Source organism: Hypanus sabinus, chromosome 9 (assembly GCF_030144855.1).
Source record: "Hypanus sabinus isolate sHypSab1 chromosome 9, sHypSab1.hap1, whole genome shotgun sequence".
NCBI lineage: Eukaryota > Metazoa > Chordata > Chondrichthyes > Myliobatiformes > Dasyatidae > Hypanus > Hypanus sabinus.
Genome location: NC_082714.1, coordinates 96716049 through 96739204, shown reverse-complemented (window position 1 = coordinate 96739204; position 23156 = coordinate 96716049). Strand labels below are relative to the sequence as shown.

Here is a 23156-nt window from a genome sequence, read left to right as displayed (position 1 = left end):
AGGGACAGCATTGTGGGGCCCATGATTGGATGAGACAACTACAACTTGATAGGCGATCCATCCTCAATATGCATGTCTCAACTCCTGCAATAGTTAACTGAATTGAAAGCAAATTATGAAAGCTACTGGATAATGCCATAGCAGTGTTCAAGGATGGTACTGGAAAACTCTAACATATCAAGGGTAAAGTAGTGTTAAATGAAAATGCATATCCAAGTTTTACAAAGCCCATCCGGTTCCTTATACCATCTATGATAAAGTAACCTGTGAGTTAGATTACATGAAGGGTAAAAGAATTCTTTCCAGAGTTTAGTGGAGCCTATGGGCAACAGTAGTTGTCCTAGTAGCCAACAAGGATGGGTCAGTCAGGATCTGTGGTGATTTTAAGGTCACCATTAACCCAGCACTGAAAGTAGTTCAATACCCCCTGACTGGGAAAGAGGATACCTTTGCAAACCTTCCTGGAGGGAAACATTGTAGCAAAGTGGATTGATCTGAGGCCTATCTACTTTGTTTCGTTCGAAAATTGTAGGATTTTTTGTGTTGCCCTATAACTAAAAACTGCGTTTGGCATCACAACCAATGAACAGCCTCTAATAGTGCAGCACTTCCTCAGAAGAGGCCCTCAAATTACAAACATCTGAACAACTGTTTGGGGGACCAGCAGGCTAGATGGGTATGGATTTTCTGGCTGTTGGGGAGGGGTATAAGGGGTCGATAGATATCTTCTGCCAAGTGTGGACAGGCATTTCCACCCCCTCTTCGTACCCCCCCACCCCAGCAGCAACTATCAGGGGCTGGGTCAGCCGAGCAGAACTGGCTCACTCACTGGGTTAATGAGGCCGACTGGCAGCTGTCCCTGCACCTTCCGGCTGGTTCTGTGGGTCTCAATCTGTTCATTTTCCTCCCTTGATGTTGTCCGATCCCGAGTGTCTCTGAGCATTTACCATGAGTTGTTCTGTGTTATTCCGGACTTTACGGACAGTTCTCGGGGATGGAACCCTGCTGTGACCCCGCCTGTGCGAGGCCTCCAGGGCACAGCACTCCCTCACCACTGCCCCTCAGTTCGTGCTTGCCTTGCTGTGTGGGTGAGTGGTGAAGTATGTAGGGTCTCCCCAGTATGGAGGACCTAAAAAAAGCGACATCTAGCATGATGGACACCCATCACCCGGGACATGCCCTCTTCTCATTGCTACCACCAAGGAGGCGGTTCAAGAATCTGAAGGCACACACTCAATGATTTAGGAAACACACACAAAATGCTGTTGGAACGCAGCAGGCCAGGCAGCATCTATAGGGAGAAGCGCTGTCGACGTTTCGGGCCGAGACCCTTCGTCAGGACTAACTGAAAGAAAAGATAGTAAGAAATTTGAAAGTAGGAGGGGGAGGGGAAAATGCGAAATTATAGGAGAAGACTGGAGGGGGTGGGGTGAAGCTGAGAGCCAGATAGGTGATTGGCAAAAGGGATACAGAGCTAGAGAAGGGAAAGGATCATGGGACGGGAGGCCGAGGGAGAACAATTTCTCCTCTCCCATCAGATTTCCGAATGGACAATGAACCCATGTACAATACCTCACTAATTTTTCTCACTTTGCTCTACTTATTTAATTTTTAAAATATCTACATTTATTGTAATTTACATTTATTTTATTATGTATTGCAAAGTATTGCCGTAAATTAACAAACTTCACGACATATGTAAGTGATATTAAACCCGATTCGGTTGCGCTCCTTCGGATCCGGAGTAACAATTCTATCATTCTCCTTTACAATCTCATATTAGAAATGGCATTTAAGCAATCTTGAGTTGTTGATCGGGTGCAGCGAATATTTTTTAAAAAGATACAGCAGACTGCAGGTACTGGAATCTGGTTGGGGGGGGCGGGGGAGAGACACAAACGATTTGGAACGGAAGTCAAGCTTACTTTCTGAATCGGTCCCGGAGGGTGGGCTCTAAATATGGGTAAGAGGTTGGAAGGAGTGTTACTGCAGTAGGTAGACCTGGATTGGTCAGGGAAATCTCTGCGAATAGCACATCGCCCCCGGATTGATTCTTTTGTAGCACCAGGCGGAAGTGCCCGGCACTTGATTGAAGGGCACGGAAACCAATCGGGAAGGGGGACCGCGATATTGTTACATTGCTGGAACCAATAGACAGACGGCTCGGGGTTAGTTATGGCTGCGCACAGCGAGGTGCTGTAATTTAGGCCGGTGGCTATGGCTGCAGTCGGTTGTCGTGTTTCTGTGAGGAGGTTGGCACTTACTCATGACTTCTGTATATCCGGGATTCGGCTGCGACGTTGCTGGGTCTGTACCACTCTTGACTTCAGTTTAGCTGTTTGAAATACGCTCCAGTCCCAACATACTTGAATTACTTTTTATGGATTACACAGTGCAATCTGTTTTGTAACTGGGACATCCGAACCAGTAATTCCCAAGTTATTTTAGTTACTTTGGTGTCAAACGGAATAACAGGAAGCTCACAACATCCCCTTTTTGTGGCATTTAGAGCAAACTTTTTGCAAGGACAATCGCACGCATTTCCGACACAACTTAGTGTCTTCCTCTTGTTTCGTAATAGATGGAGGGTCATACAGGCTGAAATAAACTTCGGCCCACCATACTCCTGCATACCCTTGCAGTCTAGTTTACCTGCATGTGGTCAGTAACTTGTACCTTGGCGATTCAAGTACTGGTACTACTTAAATGTGTGTGACAATATCTGCCTGTACCAACTCCATAGGCTGTGTGTCCCAGATTTCAACCAGGATATGTTGATAGTGAATAAAGTTATCATAGATTCTAGGAGGAACTTGATCAATTAGGGAAGTGGGCTGAGAAATGGCAAATATATGTGAGGTGGTGCATTTTGTAAAATCAAATGAGGTTAGGATTTCTACTATGAGTGGTAGACTAGGGAGCGCAATGAAACGGAGGGACCTGGGGGTACTATAGTTCATTGGTGTTCTAAGGTCAGGGAGTTTAGCACATGGCCTTCATCAACCTGGGCGTTGAGTATAGGAGGAGGGCTGTTGCAATTGCGTAGGTTGTTGGGAAGGTTCACTTGGAGTATTTTGTACATTAATACATCTCAGTATTATAGAAAATACATGATTAAACTGGAGAGAGTGCAGAGGAGATTTATGAGGATGTTACCAGGACTAGAAGGCCTGAGTTAGAGGGAGATGTTTCTATTCCTTGGAATATAGAAAAATGAGAGGAGACCTCATAGAAATGGTTAAAGTTTTGAGAGGCATAAAAAGGTGGATGAGTCCAAAACTGGGGTGGGGGATGGTGATACAGGTATCATGTGAAAGGGGAAAGATTTAAAAGGAATGTGAGGGGCAACATTTTCACACAGTATATGGATGTTATTGTGGCAGGTATAACAGTATGATTTAAGAAGCACTTGGACAGGTATACGGTGGGGTACAACACAGGAAATTGGAACGAGATGGATGGACACTGTCAGCATGGTCTGGTTGGGCTGAGGGGCCTGTATCCTGCTGTATAACTCTGTGAGAGGGAGAAAGTCAAATACAGTTGCAAGAAAAAGTTTGTGAACCCTTTGCAATTACCTGGTCTTCTGCATTAATTACTCTTAAAATACGCCTAAACTAATAACACACAAACAATTGTACTTCTCATCAGTACAGAGTACACCATTTAAACAATCAGTAAAGTACGGGAACCTCTGGAGTAATGCCTTCCACAAAAGCTATTTGGAGTCAGGTGTTCCAGTCAGTGAGATGTAGAGTTGCCCTGCCTGATAAAAAAGACACACAGTCAGGTTACTGACAAAGCCTGCTCTTCTCAAGGAAGATCTGTTTATTTGCACCATGCCTCGATCAAAACAACTTTGAAGAATTGTAGTGATGCATGAAGCTGGAAAAGGCTACTATCAGATTTCTAAAAACCTGAGGGTTCATCAGTTCACAGTAAGAAAAATTGTCTACAAATGGAGAAAATTCACTACTGTTACTACTCTCCTGAGAGGTGGCCATCTTGCAAAGATCGCACCAAGAGTACAATGTGCAATGCTGAAGAAAGTGAAAGAGAACCCAAGGGTAACAGAAAAAGACCTGCAGAAATCTCTAGAACTTGTTTAAAGTCTCTGTTCATGTGTCAGCAGTATGCAAAACGCTGAACAAGAATGGTGTTCATGGAAGAACACCACAGAGAAAATGCGACTCTCCAAAAAAAAAACATTTCTGCACATCTCAAGTTTGCAAAAGACCACCTGGATGTTCCACAGTGTTTCTGGGACAGTGTTCTGTGGACAGACGATACAAAGTTGCACTTTTTGCGGAAGAGCACACTGCTGTGCTTGGAAGCAAAAAGGGCACTGCACACCAACACCAAAGCCTCATTTCAGCTGTGAAGCATGGTGGAAGGAGCATCATGGTTTGGGGCTGCTTTGCTACATCGGGATCTGGCTTGCAATGGTTGAGGGAACAATGAATTCAAAATTGTATCAAGACGTTTTCCAGAAGAATGTCAGGGTAGCGATCTGTCACCTAAGGTTAAAAGAAGTTAGATAATGCAGCAAAACCATGATCCAAATCACAAGAGTAGATCAACAACAATGATTTAAAAAGAAGAAAAATTGTTTTTGTTTTGAATGGCCAGTTCAGAGTCCAGAGCTTAACCCAGTTGAGATACAGTGGCATTATCTGAAGAGGGCTTTTCAAGCAAGGTATCCCAGAAACAGTTTTGTATGGAGGAATGCTCTGAAGTTCCTCATTGTTGTGCAATATTGTTCAGCTACAGAAAATGTTTGGTGGCGGCTATTGATGTGAAGGGAGGTTCTATCAGTTATTAAATACTAGGGTTCACATACTTTTTCCAGTCAGGACTGTGAATGATTAAACAATGTGCTCAATAAAGACATGAGAAGTACAATTGTTTGCGTGTTACTAGTTTAGGCAGGTTGTGTTTGTCTATTATTGTGACTTGGATGAAAATCAGACCACATTTTATGAGTAATTAATGCAGTAAACCAGGTAATTGCAAAGGGTTCACAAACATTTTCTTGCAAATGTAGCTTTTAAGCTTCCTGTCTTGTCGTTATGCTTTGGACACTTCTACCATGGGAAAATAGTTCCTCCTATTTAACTTAGTAACCCTACCTTATGTAAGAAAATAGAGTGGTGGGGGAGGTAACCAATCAGTGAACAGACAACCTCCTCTTTTGTAAATAGGTTCACCGCAACATCTGTAATGAAGGACTTGCGCCTTTATTTTTGGGACTTGAGAGAAAAGTTTTGCAGCCTTAATAATTTTTTTTAAAAACCACAGACTGTTGTAGTGCCCTGCTCAGTGGAGAGGTGCAGTGGCCAACATCATGGCTGGCACAGTGGCCAGCATAGTGGAACTGCTGCTGAGACACACAGGTTTTGTCCTGCCCTCAGATTTTAGGTTCTCACATTCTCCCTGTGACCACATGAAGAACTTTATATAAAAAAAATCAGAATCATAGTTAGGTTTATTATCACTGACATGCTGTGAAATCTGTTGGTTGGCAGAAGCAGTACAGTGTAATACATACACATTGCTATAACTTACAATATGAAATGTATAAAACAGTAAAGTAGTGCAGAAAGAGAACAAATATTCAGCTTGTGTAAATCTGATGGTGGATGGTTACGAAAGTAGGAGGTGTGCAGGTTGGTAGGTTAATAAGCTGCCATAAGTTGCCCTGGTGTGTGAGTGAATGGTAAAGTGGTTTGATAAGTTGGAGAGAATTTAAAAAAAAAAAAGAGAGAGGTTAATGCAGACACATACTGGAATCTGGAGCAACTTACAGACTATTGGAGGAACTCAGTGGATCAGGCAGCATCTGTGGAGGGAAAGGGCAATTAGCATTTTGGGTTGAGACACTTCAGACTGAAGGGGGGGTTATAATGAAGTGGAGAGAAGAGGTAAGGCAAGAGGAACCAGGTGGGTGTGGTGGAAAGTGGGGATGATATCAGAAGCTGGCGGGTGTGATGTGGATCCAGGTGAGGGAGGGGGAGAGTGGGAATGTCAGAAACTAGCAGGTGGAAGTGACAAAGGGTTAAAGCTCATGTAATTGGGCAACCAGCAGTTGGTGTGAACCCGGTGGGCCAAAGGGTGGTGTGTGTGTGTATGTGTGTGTTTCCTGCCCAAACTGTCCTAATCCCCGATGCCCTTCCCGGCACTCCTGCAGACTGTTATTTTCCTATGGGACTTACACATTTTTTTGATGTTGTTGAGCCTGTTTCCACTGATTTTTTTATTTTGGTAGTTCAATGTCATCTGTACTCAATAAACTCCTCATTCCCACTGACAGAGCTCTGTTGAAGCAGCCCCTTATCGTGACCGTGCGATCAAGCCTGCAGGGAGCCATGGTGAGGACAGTGGTGACTGGCAGGTGAGTATGTCAGGAATAAGGCATTAAGCTGTTTGCCTCTTTCCTCCATTTACGAAGTGAGCCACGTTTCAGGGCTCTCAGCTCTACCTTAGTCCCTCGACTGGAGATGCAAACTGTTCTCCTGCATCCTTCTTCAGGTTAAGGCGTGGCCTCAGTACATCGAGGAGCGGCTCCAGCGATTTGAGAAACTGAAGGAAACCTATGACCAAATCCTGCAAGAGAGAGTTTTGAAGGAGAGTCGGCCGATCAAGATCCGGCTTCTGGATGGGAAGTGTGTGCAGGGAGAGTCGTGGAAATCCAGTCCTTATCACATCTTCAGAGAAATCAGGTCAGAACCACAAATCACCGAGGGAATGGGGATATTAGCACAAGGCAGGGAAGCATCAGAATTATTGTTGTTATTGCTGACATATGTCATAATGTTTGTACAAAAACATAAAATTACCACAAGTTACAAAATAAAAAATAAAAACAGAGAACAAACAAATCGAAATCTGATGGCACAAATGAGGGGAAAAACGGCTTCTGAATCATTGAGTGTGGATCTTTAGGCTCCTGTACCACCACCTCGATGATGGTGATGAGAAGAGGACCTGTCTCGGATGGTGGTAGTTGACATTTCAGGCCAAGACCTTTCATCAAGACTTTTTATCCTGATGAAGGTTTGAAATGTTAACTGCTTATTCATTTCTGTAGATGCTGCCTGACCTGCTGAGTTCCTGCTGTGTGATGCTTAAATTTATTCTGTGTCTGTCCTTGTCCTGTGAGAGTGTAATAGGGCAGCGTTCAGCCAAGTTGGACTTTTCTCTTTGGAGCAAAGGGAGGGATGGGAGGTGACTTGTTAGAGAGGCAGAGAGAGAGTGGATAGCCAGAGACTTTATCCTGGCTGGAAATGGCTAACGTAAGGGGGCATGATTTTAAGGGGAATGGTAGGAGGAAACTATGAGGGAGGGATGTTAGAGGTAGGATTTTTATACAGTGTGGTGTGTGTGTGTGGAACACCCTGCTAGATACATTAGGGACATTTAAGAAATTCTTAAATAGGCCCCTGGATGGAAAAATGGAGGGTTTTGTAGGAGGCTCTGGACCTCAAAATGTACCTCATTATGATCTTGCATTCTATTGTTTAGCAGCATGTTGTGTCCTTGAGCAAGGCACTTAACAACACATTGCTCTGTGATGACACCGGTGCCAAGCTGCTTGGGTCCTAGTGCCCTTCCCTTGGACAACATCAGTGTCGTGGAGAGGGGAGACTTGTAGCTTGGGCAACTGCTGGTCTCCCATACAACCCTGCCCAGGCCTGCACCCTGGAAACCTTCCAAGGTGTAAATCCATGGTCTCTCGAGACTAACGGATGCCTATAAATGGAGGAGGGAAGGTTAGATGGTTGTCAGCACAACATTGACCAAAGGGTCTATACCCTTTAAGCTGTAATGCTTTACGTTCTGTGAAATATAATTCCTGTTGGAATGTGACTAATTTGTACACAGCGAGTTCTGAAGTAGCTTTGTCCGGAGTGTGGTTGTTGACCGAGAGGCATCCCCGCTCAAACTAGTGTATGGGACCCTGCATTTCAGAGTCAAAATGGACACGATGGGCTGAATGGCCTTTGCTCCCTCGTGCGGTGACCTGTGATTCAGTAACAGGTGGCAGACCATCGAGAGGGCAGCGCTGACGTATTGCTTGTTATGTTGTCAGCCGGAGTCTGGCGGAGGGGGCGGTGGTGGCCAGGGTGAACGGAGTGCTGTGGGATCTGCAGCGTCCACTGGAAGGGGATGCAGACGTTGAGCTTCTGCAGTTTGGCAGCGAGCCAGCAAATGCGGTGAGTAAAGGGGAGTGCAGTATGTTTACACAACACATCTTATGACCCATCAGCACTCTTCTCCAAGAATGAGCAGTCCAGCGAGTTCTGTTCCCGCTCCACACAACATGCCTTCCAACCCACTGGCACATTGCTCCCTCACAAGAGAGCTGCCTTGTTTATCTAACTCAGTGTTGATGGCTCTTATTTGAAGGTGGGTATATCTCTGCATTTCCACATCAACCTCCTGGATGATGTGAAAGATATTTCTGAGTGGATGCTGTAAGCCCAACCGATCATGCCACCCACACAGTCCCAGAGCTGGACCTAGGGCCGTCCTGAGGCACATGTTCAAGTTGACCACAAACCCCACAGTCCTGAGAGCAGAGGACAGAGTCTCCTGGGTGTCGGCGACCCGAGAGCCCCAGTAAAGATAGGCTCTGGACCTCAAAATCTACCTCATTATGATCTTGCACCTTATTGTTTACCTGCATTGCACTTTTTCTGTGACTGCTACACTTTATTTTGCCTTGTTACTTTTTCACCTTGTAGAATCTCTGCACTCTGTAATGGTTTGATCTGTCTAAACAGTGTGCATGACAAGCTTTTCACTGTATCTCAGTACATGTGACAACAGAACCCAGTTCCAGTCTATCAGATGCTCCCCATAACTGACCATGTGTATGCCAAACCCATTTCCTCTATCTGTTCTGCCCAGGTGTACTGGCACTCCAGTGCCCATGTGCTGGGCACTGCCATGGAGCAGCTCTACGGAGGCTTGCTGTGCCGTGGCCCGAACACTGAGAGCGGCTTCTTCTATGACATGTACATGGAAGGCAGGTGAGCACCACTGTCCCAATGTCCTTCTCATTAACCTCACCTCCCAGTGGTAATAGTCACAGAAACAGGCCCTTCAGCCCAGAGAGTCCATGCTGAGCCATTAATCTGCCTTGTCCCATTGACCTGCTCCCAGACCATCTATGTACCTATCCGAATTACCCTTAAGTACTGAAGTTGACCCTGCATCCACCATTTCCGCTAGCACTCTCACCATCTGAGTGAAGAAGTTCCCTTCGTGTTCCCCTTAAACATTTCAACTTTCATCCTATGACCTTTAGTAATCTCACCAACCCTGCTTGGCTCTCTGTACCCCTCATAATTTTATGTACCTCTAACAACTCCCCTCAAACTTCTACGGTTGAGGGAATAATGTCCCAACCTGTTCAGCTTTCTCTATAACTCAGGTCTTCAAGTCACGGCAACATCCCTGTAAATTTCCTCTGCGCTCTTTCAATTTTATTTACATCTTTCCTGTAGGTAGGTAACCAAAGCTGACACAATACTCCAAATTAGGCTTTTTATGCAATTTCAACATAACATCCCACCTCCTATACTCAACACATTGATTTATGAAGTCCAGTGTGCCAGAAGCGTTCTTTACGACTTATCTACCTGTGACACCACTTTCAAGGAATTATGGATTTGTACTTCCAGATCCTTCTGTTCTATAGCACTCCTCAGTGCCCTATATCTCACAGTATCAGACCTACCCTGGCTGGTCCTCCCAAAGAGCAGCATCACACACTAACCTGCATTCCACTTGGCATTTTTCAGCGCAGCTGATCCAGACCCCACTGCAACCTTTGATAGACTTCCTCGTCATGTATAGATGACAACAGACCCAGCACCCATCCCTGAGGCACACCACTAGTCACAGGCATCCAGTCAAAGAGGCAACCATCTACATCCACTCTCTAGCTTTTTCTGTGAAGCCTGTATCAAATTCAATTCACTGCCTCATCTTGAATGGCAAGCAACTGTACCTTCTTGACCAACCTCTCATGCGAGACCTTGTCAAGTGCCTCGCTAAAGTCCACGTAGACAACACCTTGCCTTCATCGACTTACTTGGTAGCTTCTTCATCAAATGCTCTAAGATTAGTTAGACAAAACTTACCATGCACAAAACCATGTTGACTATCCCTAAACAGTTCCTGTCTATCCAAATACTTGTATACCTGGTTCCTCAGAGTACCTTCCAATCATTTTCTCTTGACTGATGTCAGTTCAGTGGCCTTATAATTTCCTGGCTTATTCTTAGAGTCTTTCTTAAACAGCGGAACAACATTTGCTTTCCTCTAATCATCCAGCACCTCACCCATAGTTAAGGATGTATTAAATATTTCTGCTAGGGCTTCTGCAATTTGTACATTTGCCTTCCACAGGGTACGAGGGAACACCTTTGTCAGGCCCTGGGGATCTATCGACCCTAATTTGCCTCAAAAAAGCAAACACCACCTTCTTTCTAATCTGTATACGGTTTATGACCTCGTTGCTGCTTTGCCTCACATCTATACGCACCGCGTCCTTCTCCCGAGTAAATACAGATGCAAAAAACAGTCCTTAAGATCCCGTCCATCTCTTTGGCTCCGTGCATGGATTACCACTCTGATGTTCCAGTCATATCTCTTGCTATCCTTGGGCTCCTCCTTTGCCTTGTCTGCTCGAGCAATCTCACGTTTTCTTTTCCCCTCCTGACTTCCTCTTTAAGTGTTCTGTTGCATTTTTTATACTCAAGTACCCCATTTGTTCCTGCCCACTTATACCTGCTGTGCACCTCCTTTTTCTTAATCACCGCTTCAATATCTTTCAAAAACCAAGGCTCCCTAAATCTGTTATCCTTACCTTTTATTTTGACAGGAACATGTAAACTCTACTCTCAAGTTTTGACTTTCAAAGGCCTCCCACTTAACAAGTGCACCTTTGTCAGAAAACAGCTTCTCCCACTGCACACTTACCAGATCCTTTCTGGTACAATCAAAATTGGCCTTTGTCCAATTTAGAATCTCACCCACAAGGACCAGACCTATCCTTTTCCATAATTACCCTGGAACACATAGCATTATGATCACAAAATGCAAAGTGTTCCCCTACACAAATGTCTGTCACTTGCCCTATCTCATTTCCTAACAGGAGATCTAGTATCGTTCTGTCCCTAGTTAGGACTACTATGCACTGATTAAGGAAACTTTCCTCAACACATTTAACAAACTCTTTCCTATTCAGTCCTTTTACAGCATGGGAGCTCTAGTCAATATGTGGAAAGTTATAATCACCTACTTTCGTAACTCTATGGTTCTTGCAACAGTCTACGAGTTCTCCACAATTCATTCCTCTAAATGCTGTAGACCGTTGGTTGGTCTGTAATATAATCCCATTAATGTGATAAGTTTCTTATTCTTCAGTTCCACCCACCAGTCTGTCCTGACTGAGCATACCACGACATTTTCCCTGTCTAGTAAGGCCACCCCTCCTCCTTTAATCCCTCTCACTCTGATGTCTAAAATAGCAGAACCCCGAAATATTGAGCTGCCAGTCCTGAAACCAAGCCTTTCAATTGGCGACAGTGTCATAATTCCACATGCTAATCCATGCCCTAAGCTCATCTGCCTTTCCTATAATGCTCCTTGCATTGAAATATATGCAGCTCAGAACATGAATCCCACCATGCTCAACATTTTGATTCCTGACTTTGTATGTAAGCTTAACATTTTTCTCCACAAAGCTCCTCTATCTATTCTGGTGCTCCCAATCTGCAATTCCAGTTTAAATCCCCCCCATGGAGTACTAGCAAAATCTCCTCTCTGGTTATTAGTGTCTCTTCTAGGCAGCTCCCACCTTCACTGGAAGAGAGCCCAGAGATCCAAAAATCTGAAGCCCTCCCTCCTACACAGCTCCACAGCCATGTGATCTTCCTATGTCTGGCCTCACTAGCACGTGCAGCAATCCTGAGATCACAATCTTGGAGGTCCTGTCCTTTAACTTAACACCTGACTACCCTGAACTCACTTTGCAGGACTTCATTACCCCCTCTTCCCCCCCCCCCCCCCCATTGTTACCGGTACCAACGTGGACCATGACCCATGGCTGCTCACCCTCCCACTTAAGAATATCGTGGACTCAATCCAGAATGTCCCAGACCCAGGCACCCAGAGGTAATAAACCATCTGGGAATCTCATTCTCATTCACAGAACCTCCTTTCTGTTTCACTATTCAATAAATCCCCTCTCACTACCACCCCCCCCACCCCCCAAGCCACAGAGCCAGACTCAATGCCAGAGGCCTGACTGCTGTGGCTTTCCTCTGCTAGGTCATTCCCCCAACAGAATCTGAAGCAGTGTACTTATTATTGAGAGGAATGGCTACAGGGGTACTTTGCAATGGCTGCCTACCCCTCCTGATGGTCACTCAGTTACCTGCATCCTGCACCTTGGGAGTAACTGCCACCTTTATGTCCTGTCTTATCAACCCCTCAGCCTCTCAAGTGACCCAGAGTTCATCCAGTTCCATCACCAGCTCCTTAACACGATCTGTTAGAGACTGTAGCTAGATGCACTTCTTGCAGGTACAGTCATCAGGGACACTGGAAGTCTTCCTACATTCCCGCATCCTGCAAGAATAGCATTCCAGTGTCGTGTCTGGCACCCCCACTGCTTTAAATGTGCAATAAGCAATCACAAAAGAATAAATAATGAAAAAAATATCTACTCGCTTATTTTAAATTCTCTCTCCCATCAAGCAGTCCGGTGTCTCCTTGGTTACATCTCCATGCCTCCCATACCCAACCCAGTTTTGTCCTAGCACCCTGCCTCACTGTCTCAGTGACCCCCTCCAACCCCTACACACATGCCCGTCTCTGTAAACCTCTTCACCCCCATACCCCACTTTATCTTTGTGATCCCTCCTCTCACCCCTACTTCCCTCCCATCTCTGTGTCCCTTCCTCCCCTACACTGCTATCCCATACCTCTCCTTCCTTCCCTGTGATCCCTCTCCATCTCTGTAACCATTTCTCACCCCTATCTCCCTGATCCTCTCTGGCACCTACACCCCTCCTAGTCTCTGTACCTGTCTCTGACTCGTTGACCCCAATTTGATGGTGGCAACACTGGCAGCCGTGCCTTCCTCTGCTTTGGTTGAAAATTCACTCTCTCCCTTTCCAATGCCTTCCTCCTTGATCAAGGGCTATTTTCCCTCATCACTCTGCATTTAAGATCTGATCCAGTGAATGTTGCATCATGTGGTACAAGCTGTGGTATTTACTGTGGGTGAGGCTGCATTGGGCTGATGCACTCTCCATGGCCACCTTAGTTCAGGACCCTGAAACTGCTGCAGGCCCAATTGCAGCAGAGAAGCCTACAAGTGGTTTCTCCACTTGACTGTGGCAGCTTGCTGTGCAGAAGTCTCTGGTCCCTGCACCAGTTGTTGGTTGTTTCAGTAAGGGTCATCAGCACGTGCTGTGGTATTTCTATGGGATAGCCCATCTTTTATTTGCCTTATAAGTCACTGCTCCTCCTGCCCATGCTCCCTCTCACAAACAGGCTGATCCCCAGGAGTGACTTCGCCCAGCTGGAAAGCATCTGCCAATCGATGGTGAAGGAGAGACTCCCTTTCGAGAGGGTGGAGGTGAGGAGGGAGGACCTCCTTAAACTCTTCAAGGTATAGCCCAGGCATGGGGCTGGTGGGGGGGAAGGCAGTGGTAACAGGGCAGGGCGGGTGATCCTTGGACTTCACTAACAGATGCTTTTCCTCCTCAGTACAACAAGTTCAAGCTGCGGTTTATCGAAGAGAAAGTGACGTCGCCAATGGCTACAGTTTACAGGTAACTCTGAGTGTGCTGCATGGATAATTTATCTAACCTCTTCTGCCTATTTCAGTTCATGAAAGCCACTGGCATGCACCCTGAGGTTTAAGGGGTGAATTGACAAAACTTTTCAAAACGGTATAAAATTTTCGGTGTTACAGATAGGGTGAATGCACACTGTTTTTCTCCTAGATGTGGAGGAACAGGCACAAGTTAAGGTGAGAGGGAGAGATCCCCTCCCATAATTATTAAACACGTGCCATGCTGAACTCCCCTTGTCCCATTATTACCAATTTCTAGTCTCTCTTCCTTATCCTACTTACCCTATTTTCTTTCTTTTGTTCACTACAGCATCCTCTAGGGGTAAAACTTGAGAGTTTCAACAAACCCCACTGTGACTTACTCTCTTTACCTGATGCCAGAGGTGTCCCTGACACTCTTACTGGTCAAATCTAATCATTGATACCCATAAGTTTCTGGTTACCATGCCTAAAGTGCCGGGATCAGAGAGAAAAACTAATCTGCTCGAATTACAGTAGCGCAGATCGCAGTGTATAGAATGGGAGTGGGGCAGAATCTGGTATCGGCTACTCACCTGGAAAGACCACACAGAGCAAAAAGCAAACCTATGTTTTGGTGATCACTTCTCTTCAGGAGTTTCCCTGGGAACAGGCGGATACCGGAATCCTCCGTGGTCCGCTCCCGCACCTAAATGTGTGTTGTCAGTGGACCTCCAAGTTCTGTCGAGCAACTTTTCGCTACATCCCATAACAAGCAGCAATTAACTCAGGGTGGGCCAATCATAAGCGTGTTTATTTTGCTTGTAGCAAAGGAAGACTCACTGCACAAGAACCGGTGTTGCTCAACCGGTGAATCTCTTGTGCCTTAGCTGCTGTTACACAGTGCTCTTCAAGGTATGTCCCAGACTGTGCAGGCAGTTAGCTTCCTGCTGTGAGCCTCAACACTGGTGGCTGGGCAATACACAAGTGTTACTGCACAGTGATCAGAAATCGACTTCCATTCTCGTGCTCCTCCCTCCATAACCAGTTATTTGGTTGCAGTGAAGTTAAGTTGATGCATTCATTGTGCCTGTGGCTAGGTGGTTGTGTTAAATCCGTGGGAGAGTTGGGTTTTGGGTTTAATCACGGCACTTCTCTGCATCTTCAGTGTGTGCAGTGGCGTGGGGCATTATTCCATAGAGTTGTCACCCACTGGGCCACGTCAGAGCCGTGCAGTTATGACACAAGACATTCTCCAGATGCTAGAATTCTTGAGCGACACCCACAAAGTGCTGGAGGAACTCAGCAGGTCAGGCACCATTTGTGGAGGGCAAAAAACAAGTCTATGTTTCAGGCTGAGATCCTTCATCAATCTGGCTGTTAGTTGCTGTGAAGGAGCCGCAGAATCAGGATGAGTGCAAGCTGTCCTCATAGCCTAGGATTGAAGATCTGGGCAGCTGTTCTTTCACACCAGTGGCCTGCATACTCCTCTGAAACATCTGTGCTGTCTGTATTTAGATGGTGCTCACACACGTTCCTGACCGCGCTGGGTAGGGAGGGATCTGTTTTGAATTGTTCTCCCCCTTATCTTCACTGCTCTCCGCAGTATTGCAGCCTCCTTGTCCAGCTTGTTCCCAAGCTCCCTCCGCACCCCCAGTATAGATCCCCCGCACATGCCTGATATTACTCACCCGACATTGATTGGGGCACATTACTTCCATGCCATGAGATAAGAAAGGTTTAGAGGGACTTAGGCCTGGAGTAGATGGACACTTTGGTTGGCAAGGAGCATTTGGGCTGAAGAGCCTGTTCCCCAGCTGTATGGTCTATAACAGACCTGCCTTTGACTGCTTGCAGCTCTTCACTCCCCTTCCTCTCCAGGCTTACTATTGACCAAGCTCTGTTTGCCTGTCCTGATGTGGCTCAGAGTCAAATTATAACTGATAATCCTTCTAGGAAAATGTCTCACAGCATTGTACACACCGAGTCTAACTGTCCAGCCCACAAGCTACACACACACACACACACACACACACACACACACACACACCCCACCCCCCAACCTTTCTTGAACTGGGTGGTGGCTGGTGGGATCAATTCAGGAACCATAGACACCCCCTGCAGATGGGGAGAGATGGGAGGGTGGTTGGTGAAATGATTTGCACCTCCCACCATTTACACAGGCTCTCTGGGGACGTTTCGCAATACCATCCCAAATGCTACTTCCTGATTCAGCGGCTCACGGGGTCAGATAGGGGTGTTGCATTTCTTCAAGGAAACGTTAGGCACATCTTTGAATCCTTCTCTGTCTCTTTTTGGAATTACATAAGACATGGGACCAAACTTGGGTCATTTGACTCATTGAGTCTGCTCCACCATGGCTACTTCTTTCTTTATTCCCATTGATCCTGCCTAACCCTGTAACTCTGCACCTCCTTACCACTCGATAATCTACCAGTGTCTGCCTTAACTACATACCCAATGACATGGGCTGCACAACCCTTCATGCCAAGAATTCCAACGATTCACTACCCTCACCTCTCTTTTAAAGGGACATCCCTCGATTCTGAGGCAAGGCCCTCAGATCTTTGACTGTCCCGCCAAAGAAAGTGTCCTCTCCACATCTGTCCAGGCCTTTGAGAATCAGATAGGACTCAGTGAATGGCCCCCCTTCCCCCTCAATTCCCCCATCGTTACAAACTCCATCGAGTATGGGCCCAGAGACGCGAAATGCTCCTCAGTACCTGCTTTGTGAGTTTGGTGTTCGGAATCCAAGCAACGTAAGAGTCACTAAGGTTAAAAGCTCTCAAACCCTTATCACATAAAACACTCTTAAAATTCATAGGATCACTGACAATAATATAATTACCCTTTTGCTGAAGGTCCGAATTAACCACCTTACTCAAATGCCTCAATGCCACCACCTCATCCTTGCTACTAGTTAAATTATTCTATGTTCTGTTAATAACATTGGTAACCTCACTAGGACAACCAATATTCTTATTACTGAAACCAGTGCTGTGGATGTTGGCTTGGGAGATCACATTGATATTGGTAAAAGCCAACACCGGGGCCTGGGTCAGCGCCCTTTTCAAAGATTGGAATGACTCTTCACATCGATCATCCCATCTCTAGCCAAAAGGTTCTGCTGGGTTCCAGTATCCTCCAACGTCTTGCCTCCGGTCCCCCTTTCTTTTCTTTCCCAGCGGGGGATAGCCACACAACAGCTGAGTCAATGGGTGACACATTTGGCGTATCCTTTCACGAATCGGCGGTAATACCCACAGAACCTCAAAAATGAGCGCAGAGCGCTCACTTTCTGGGGTCTTGGCCAGGTGGTCACGGCCTCTATCTTGGTTGGATCAGTAGCCACTCCCTCTTGCGAAATGATATGGCCAATGTAGCTAACCGATGACTTGCAGAACTGGCATTTGTCCAGGGAAAGCTTCAGCCCTTCTTCATTAAGCTGGTTTAACACCTTTAACAGCCTCTCCTCATGTTCCTCCAAAGTCGATCCAAACACTATCAAATCGTCCAGGTACACCAGCACCTCCAACAGATTCATATCCCCCACAGTCCTCTCCATGAGCCTCTGGAAGGTGGCTGGGGCCCCCGATATGCCTTGGGGCATTCGTTCGAACTGAAAAAACCCCAGCAGGCAGATAAAGGTCGTCTTCTCTTTATCGCCTGCACTCATCGGGATCTGGTAATACCCACTCCTCAAGTCCAGCACACTGATCCATTTCGCTTCACTCAGGCAGGCCAACGTGTCCTCGACCCTCGGGACGGTATATTGATCAGGGACAGTTCACAGATTCAAAGTCCTGTAGTCAACACACATGCGCACCCTCCCATTCTTCTTCCGTGCCACCACTATTGGGGACGCATAAGGACTTCAGGACTCAGCTATGATTCTAGCTTCCTTCAATTGGCACAGTGCTGCCACACGTCCTCAATATCTGCTGGGGCCAGCCGCCCGGATCTCTCTTGGAACGGGGTGTCCTCCGTCACCCGGAAGGTGTAACGAGTGCTTTTGGAGCAGCCCACATCAAACTCGCCCTAAGAAAAAACAGCTTCCATCTTCAGCATCTTCTCCACTAGCCTACATTTCCACTCCGGTGACACAGGAGAATCCCCGAAGTTAAAGGCTTCAGCGGTCAGCTCCCTTCGATGCTCCAACCCCTCCCCGTTAGGGGTCCTCACTGGTGCGCTAGACATTACCGTCACCGGGAACAGATGTGCCAGTGGCATTCCCCTCTTAAAGGTGATTTCTCTTGCCGTAGTGTTCCTGACCCTGGTCTCTGCACTTTGGGCCTTACCAGCACCCCCGCCGGAAATCGTGTCTCCCCTTCAAGATTGTCCGGGGCGTCTACTAATAGGGCTTCGCCCTTCGGCACTCCTGGGAATCTGGGGGTCCCCATCATGAGTGCTACCTCCCCTGGTCGGATCACCTTGGGCCTCGCCTGCGTACACCACACCATCCCTCGTTTACACTCCGGGTCCAGCCCTTGGGAGGCAACCCCTTCTTCGAATACCGCTCGAAACACTGGATTCACCGAGAGGTTCTCCAGGAAGTGTTCCCCCCCCCCTTTCCCCTTACAAGCTCCCAGGAGCCGTCGCACAACGGGGGAGTTAGTCCCCACCAGGAGGGCAGCACCATCGGTTTCCACTGGGTCAGGACACACCAACACCAACATCTCAATAGCTTTGGACACTCCCACATCGCCCTCCGAGAACTCCAATCTCACCGATAGGTACCCATCATACGGGTAATCACCCTCGCTCACACCCCAAATCTGCAGGGCATCAAATGGGGTTACAGGCAAATGCTTTAGATATTGGTTGTAGAACGACCGGTACAATAAGGTCACCTGCGATCCCCTATCAAGAACGGCTTTTGCGTAAACTCCCTAGACACACACTAGCACAGGGTCCTACCAGCCCATTCGGAATGGAGGTGTGGGCACCCGGTGGTCCCCTGGCTGATCTCTGGGAACGTGTTCCTCCAGAGGCTCCAGTCCGTTACCTCACTGAGCTTCTCCTAAGTTTCCCGATACCTCTCCCTTCTTAGTCGCAGGGTGGGCTTACCCTCCGCGGGACTCCTTGTCTCTCACAGTCCCACCTAAAGTGTCCCTCCTCTCCACAGCTATAGCACACCCTTGGCTGCCCACAGTCCCGCCTGAAATGCCCCTCTTTCCCACAGGCTTTCACACGCTGCCCACCGCCCCTCCTCTCCCAGAACGGCTCCCGCTCCCAACCCACTGCACTGGCCGCCCCCGGGAGTGGGTACCTCCCCTGTCCTTCCTCTCCGGAGGGGGGTCCCTACTTCCCTGGGGGTTGTCAGTCCTCCACCCAGCCACCACTTCCTGTATCGCTGAGGATCACTCCCAGAGGCCCGAACCCCTTTTCCGCCCCAACGCTCTCTCTTCCTCCCGTACCTCTCTAATCAGTTGCCCGAACGATGGAGGGGGGCCTTTCCTATAAGCCTGCCGGATAGTCCATGCCACCTTGTCCTCCTCCAGAGAGCCACTGAATATCTGACTCATCCTCACGCTAGCCACATCAGGCGCCTTCTCTACCCCCTGGTGCCGCAACCCTGTAAGCATCCCCTCCATCCGAAATATGTACTCGGAGAGCTTTTCCCCTCTCCCTTGTTCCAGGCGTTGAAACTCTGCTAAAAGCAGCCAAGGTTCCCCTGACAACCCCTACGCTCCCTCCAAAACTTCTATGTATTCCTCCACTGAGGCCCCAGGCTTTTCAGCTTTCAACTCCCGGACTGTTTTGGCTGCCGAACCCTTCAAACTTCCCATCAATCGCTGCCTCTTCTCCTCCTCCGAGCCTGGCCACTCCTCTAACATCAAAAACGTATGCTCGATCCAGGTCTCATAGTCCACCTCTCCATCCGGGGTAGGCTTGGCTCCGGAGAACATCCCCAGCTTCAGCCGTGGCCTCTTGGCCACCCCCACCAGGGAGTTAAGTGCGGCTGCCAATTCCGAGGCTTCCCCCCTACCTGGGGGGCGGGGCCTAGTCACGCCTTCCCCCTCTGACCTCCCTTTACTAGCGACGGGCACCTCTCCAGGGGCCACCTCTAGCTCTAGCTCCTCCGGTGTCTCCTCATCCTCATCCTCGGAGAGAGTGTGGAGTCCCCACGGCCCCGTCTCCCCCGGAACAGTGACTGTCGCCGGCAGTTCCAACGTCATGACGTCAGCACTCATACGAACCAACACCCAGCTAGACTCCACCTCTTTACCACACCATCCAGCTACCAATTCTGCCTGCCCAATATCTTTTACCAGTCTTAACCCCCGCACTAACACATCTCCCGAAACTCGAAAATCCACTCCGCTCACTACACAGGCATACTGCACCGGTACATCTTCCAACTTGCACCAGCTAACAATCTTATCTCTGTCCATCTCCGCACTGCTGCCTGCACGATTCCACAGCCCCTGACAATCCAATCCCGGACGAGCACCTACAAATGTAACCCTTACCCAACAGGCTGGTATATGTCTAGGGGAAAAGGAGATCCAGCCACACACCACCCCCACCTCCCGTACACGCAGGTGCTGTGGGAATCAAGTTTATGCCGCGCACGCACACACAGTATCAAACTCACACCAGATACCGTTATGAAATACACTTTAAAGATTTTACTAAAACTAAAAGAGTACTAGGCAATACAGTGTATATGAAAGAAAAGAAAAAGCAAAAGGCGCCAACTTATCAGTTCAGTCAGTTTAGTGCACATCGTTGGAGCTCAGCCATCGAACCATTCGACCCCTCGTCACTTTCCTCCGACCTCCATGTCCTCGCACCTGGGTCCACCCCCGGTGGTCGACTGAGCAGTGCAGCACACGTCCACCTTAACTTGGCGTCTTCTTCCCGACTTCCCTGAAAAAACAGTGAAAACTCCCGCTCCCAACCTCACCAGACAAAATAATATTCCCCATTGGTTAACAAATGAATACAATTCCCATATCAGCAAGTCTAAAGCTAAACAACTGCCAGAGAAACACTTATCAGACAAAGAAGCATTCCTACTCTTAACAAACCAAAGAAGCCATTTTGAGTAACATACACAGGATATTGTACACTGATATCGCTCCTTCCGCAGTGACAGGGAAGACAATGGTCATTATTTTGATGTTACAGTCCGTCTGATGTGTTGCTTTTTGCTTCAAGTTCTCCAACTTAATTGGTGATTCGATTATCGAGTGCCACACCATCTTTAGCTCCGCATGTGCCTGTGTAAATGTCTCTTAAAAGCACCCCAGGCTGCGCATTTCAGGCAGCCACATTGTTTGTGTGTAAAAAAATAACAAAAAAATCTTGTCCCTCATATCTCCTTTGATATTAGACATTTCAACCCTGGGAAAAAGATCTGTCTACTCTAACTGGAGCACACTTAACTGGAGATATTACCCTGTAGAACACACCGAACCGGAGACATTACCCTGTAGAACACACCGAACCGGAGACATTACCCTGTAGAATACACTGAACCGGAGATATTACCCTGTAGAACACACTGAACCGGAGATATTACCCTGTAGAACACACTGAACCGGAGACATTACCCTGTAGAACACACTGAACCGGAGATATTACCCTGTAGAACACACTGAACCGGAGATATTACCCTGTAGAATACACTGAACCGGAGACATTACCCTGTAGAACACACTGAACCAGAGATATTACCCTGTAGAATACACTGAACCGGAGATATTACCCTGTAGAATACACCGAACCGGAGACATTACCCTGTAGAATACACTGAACCGGAGACATTACCCTGTAGAACACACCGAACCGGAGACATTACCCTGTAGAACACACCGAACCGGAGACATTACCCTGTAGAACACACTGAACCGGAGATATTACCCTGTAGAACACACCGAACCGGAGACATTACCCTGTAGAATACACTGAACCGGAGACATTACCCTGTAGAACACACCGACCCGGAGATATTACCCTGTAGAACACACCGACCCGGAGACATTACCCTGTAGAACACACCGACCCGGAGATATTACCCTGTAGAACACACCGAACCGGAGACATTACCCTGTAGAACACACCGAACCGGAGACATTACCCTGTAGAATACACTGAACCGGAGACATTACCCTGTAGAACACACCGAACCGGAGACATTACCATGTAGAACACACTGAACCGGAGACATTACCCTGTAGAACACACTGAACCGGAGACATTACCCTGTAGAACACACTGAACCAGAGATATTACCATGTAGAACACACCGAACCGGAGACATTACCCTGTAGAACACACCGAACCGGAGACATTACCCTGTAGAACACACTGAACCAGAGATATTACCCTGTAGAATACACCGAACCGGAGACATTACCCTGTAGAACACACTGAACCGGAGACATTACCCTGTAGAACACACTGAACCGGAGATATTACCCTGTAGAATACACTGAACCGGAGACATTACCCTGTAGAACACACTGAACCGGAGATATTACCCTGTAGAACACACTGAACCGGAGACATTACCCTGTAGAACACACCGAACCGGAGACATTACCCTGTAGAACACACCGAACCGGAGACATTACCCTGTAGAACACACCGAACCGGAGACATTACCCTGTAGAACACACTGAACCGGAGACATTACCCTGTAGAACACACTGAACCGGAGACATTACCCTGTAGAATACACTGAACCGGAGACATTACCCTGTAGAACACACTGAACCGGAGACATTACCCTGTAGAATACACTGAACCGGAGACATTACCCTGTAGAACACACTGAACCGGAGACATTACCCTGTAGAATACACCGAACCAGAGACATTACCATGTAGAACACACTGAACCAGAGACATTACCCTGTAGAACACACTGAACCAGAGACATTACCCTGTAGAATACACCGAACCGGAGACATTACCCTGTAGAACACACCGAACCGGAGACATTACCCTGTAGAACACACTGAACCGGAGACATTACCCTGTAGAACACACTGAACCGGAGATATTACCCTGTAGAACACACTGAACCAGAGATATTACCCTGTAGAACACACTGAACCGGAGATATTACCCTGTAGAACACACTGAACCGGAGACATTACCCTGTAGAACACACTGAACCGGAGATATTACCCTGTAGAACACACTGAACCGGAGACATTACCCTGTAGAACACACTGAACCGGAGATATTACCCTGTAGAACACACTGAACCAGAGACATTACCCTGTAGAACACACTGAACCGGAGACATTACCCTGTAGAACACACCGAACCGGAGACATTACCCTGTA

At 47.4% G+C, this 23156-nt stretch overlaps 1 protein-coding gene across 4 annotated transcripts in view; it reads left to right on the top strand.

Moving 5' to 3' along the window:
* LOC132399666 (threonine--tRNA ligase 1, cytoplasmic-like) overlaps positions 1-23156 on the top strand; it is a 101379-nt gene that overhangs the window by 7679 nt on the left and 70544 nt on the right. For 2 of the 4 annotated variants that reach the window (XM_059980306.1, XM_059980307.1), the window contains exons 3-8: positions 6311-6391; positions 6529-6719; positions 8090-8213; positions 8911-9032; positions 13573-13690; positions 13789-13853. In XM_059980306.1, the coding sequence (XP_059836289.1) occupies positions 6311-6391; positions 6529-6719; positions 8090-8213; positions 8911-9032; positions 13573-13690; positions 13789-13853 (701 nt within the window). Of the gene's footprint in view, positions 1-2105; positions 2308-6310; positions 6392-6528; positions 6720-8089; positions 8214-8910; positions 9033-13572; positions 13691-13788; positions 13854-23156 lie in introns of those variants that run through there. The other 2 variants (XM_059980308.1, XM_059980305.1) reach the window with 2 other exon arrangements.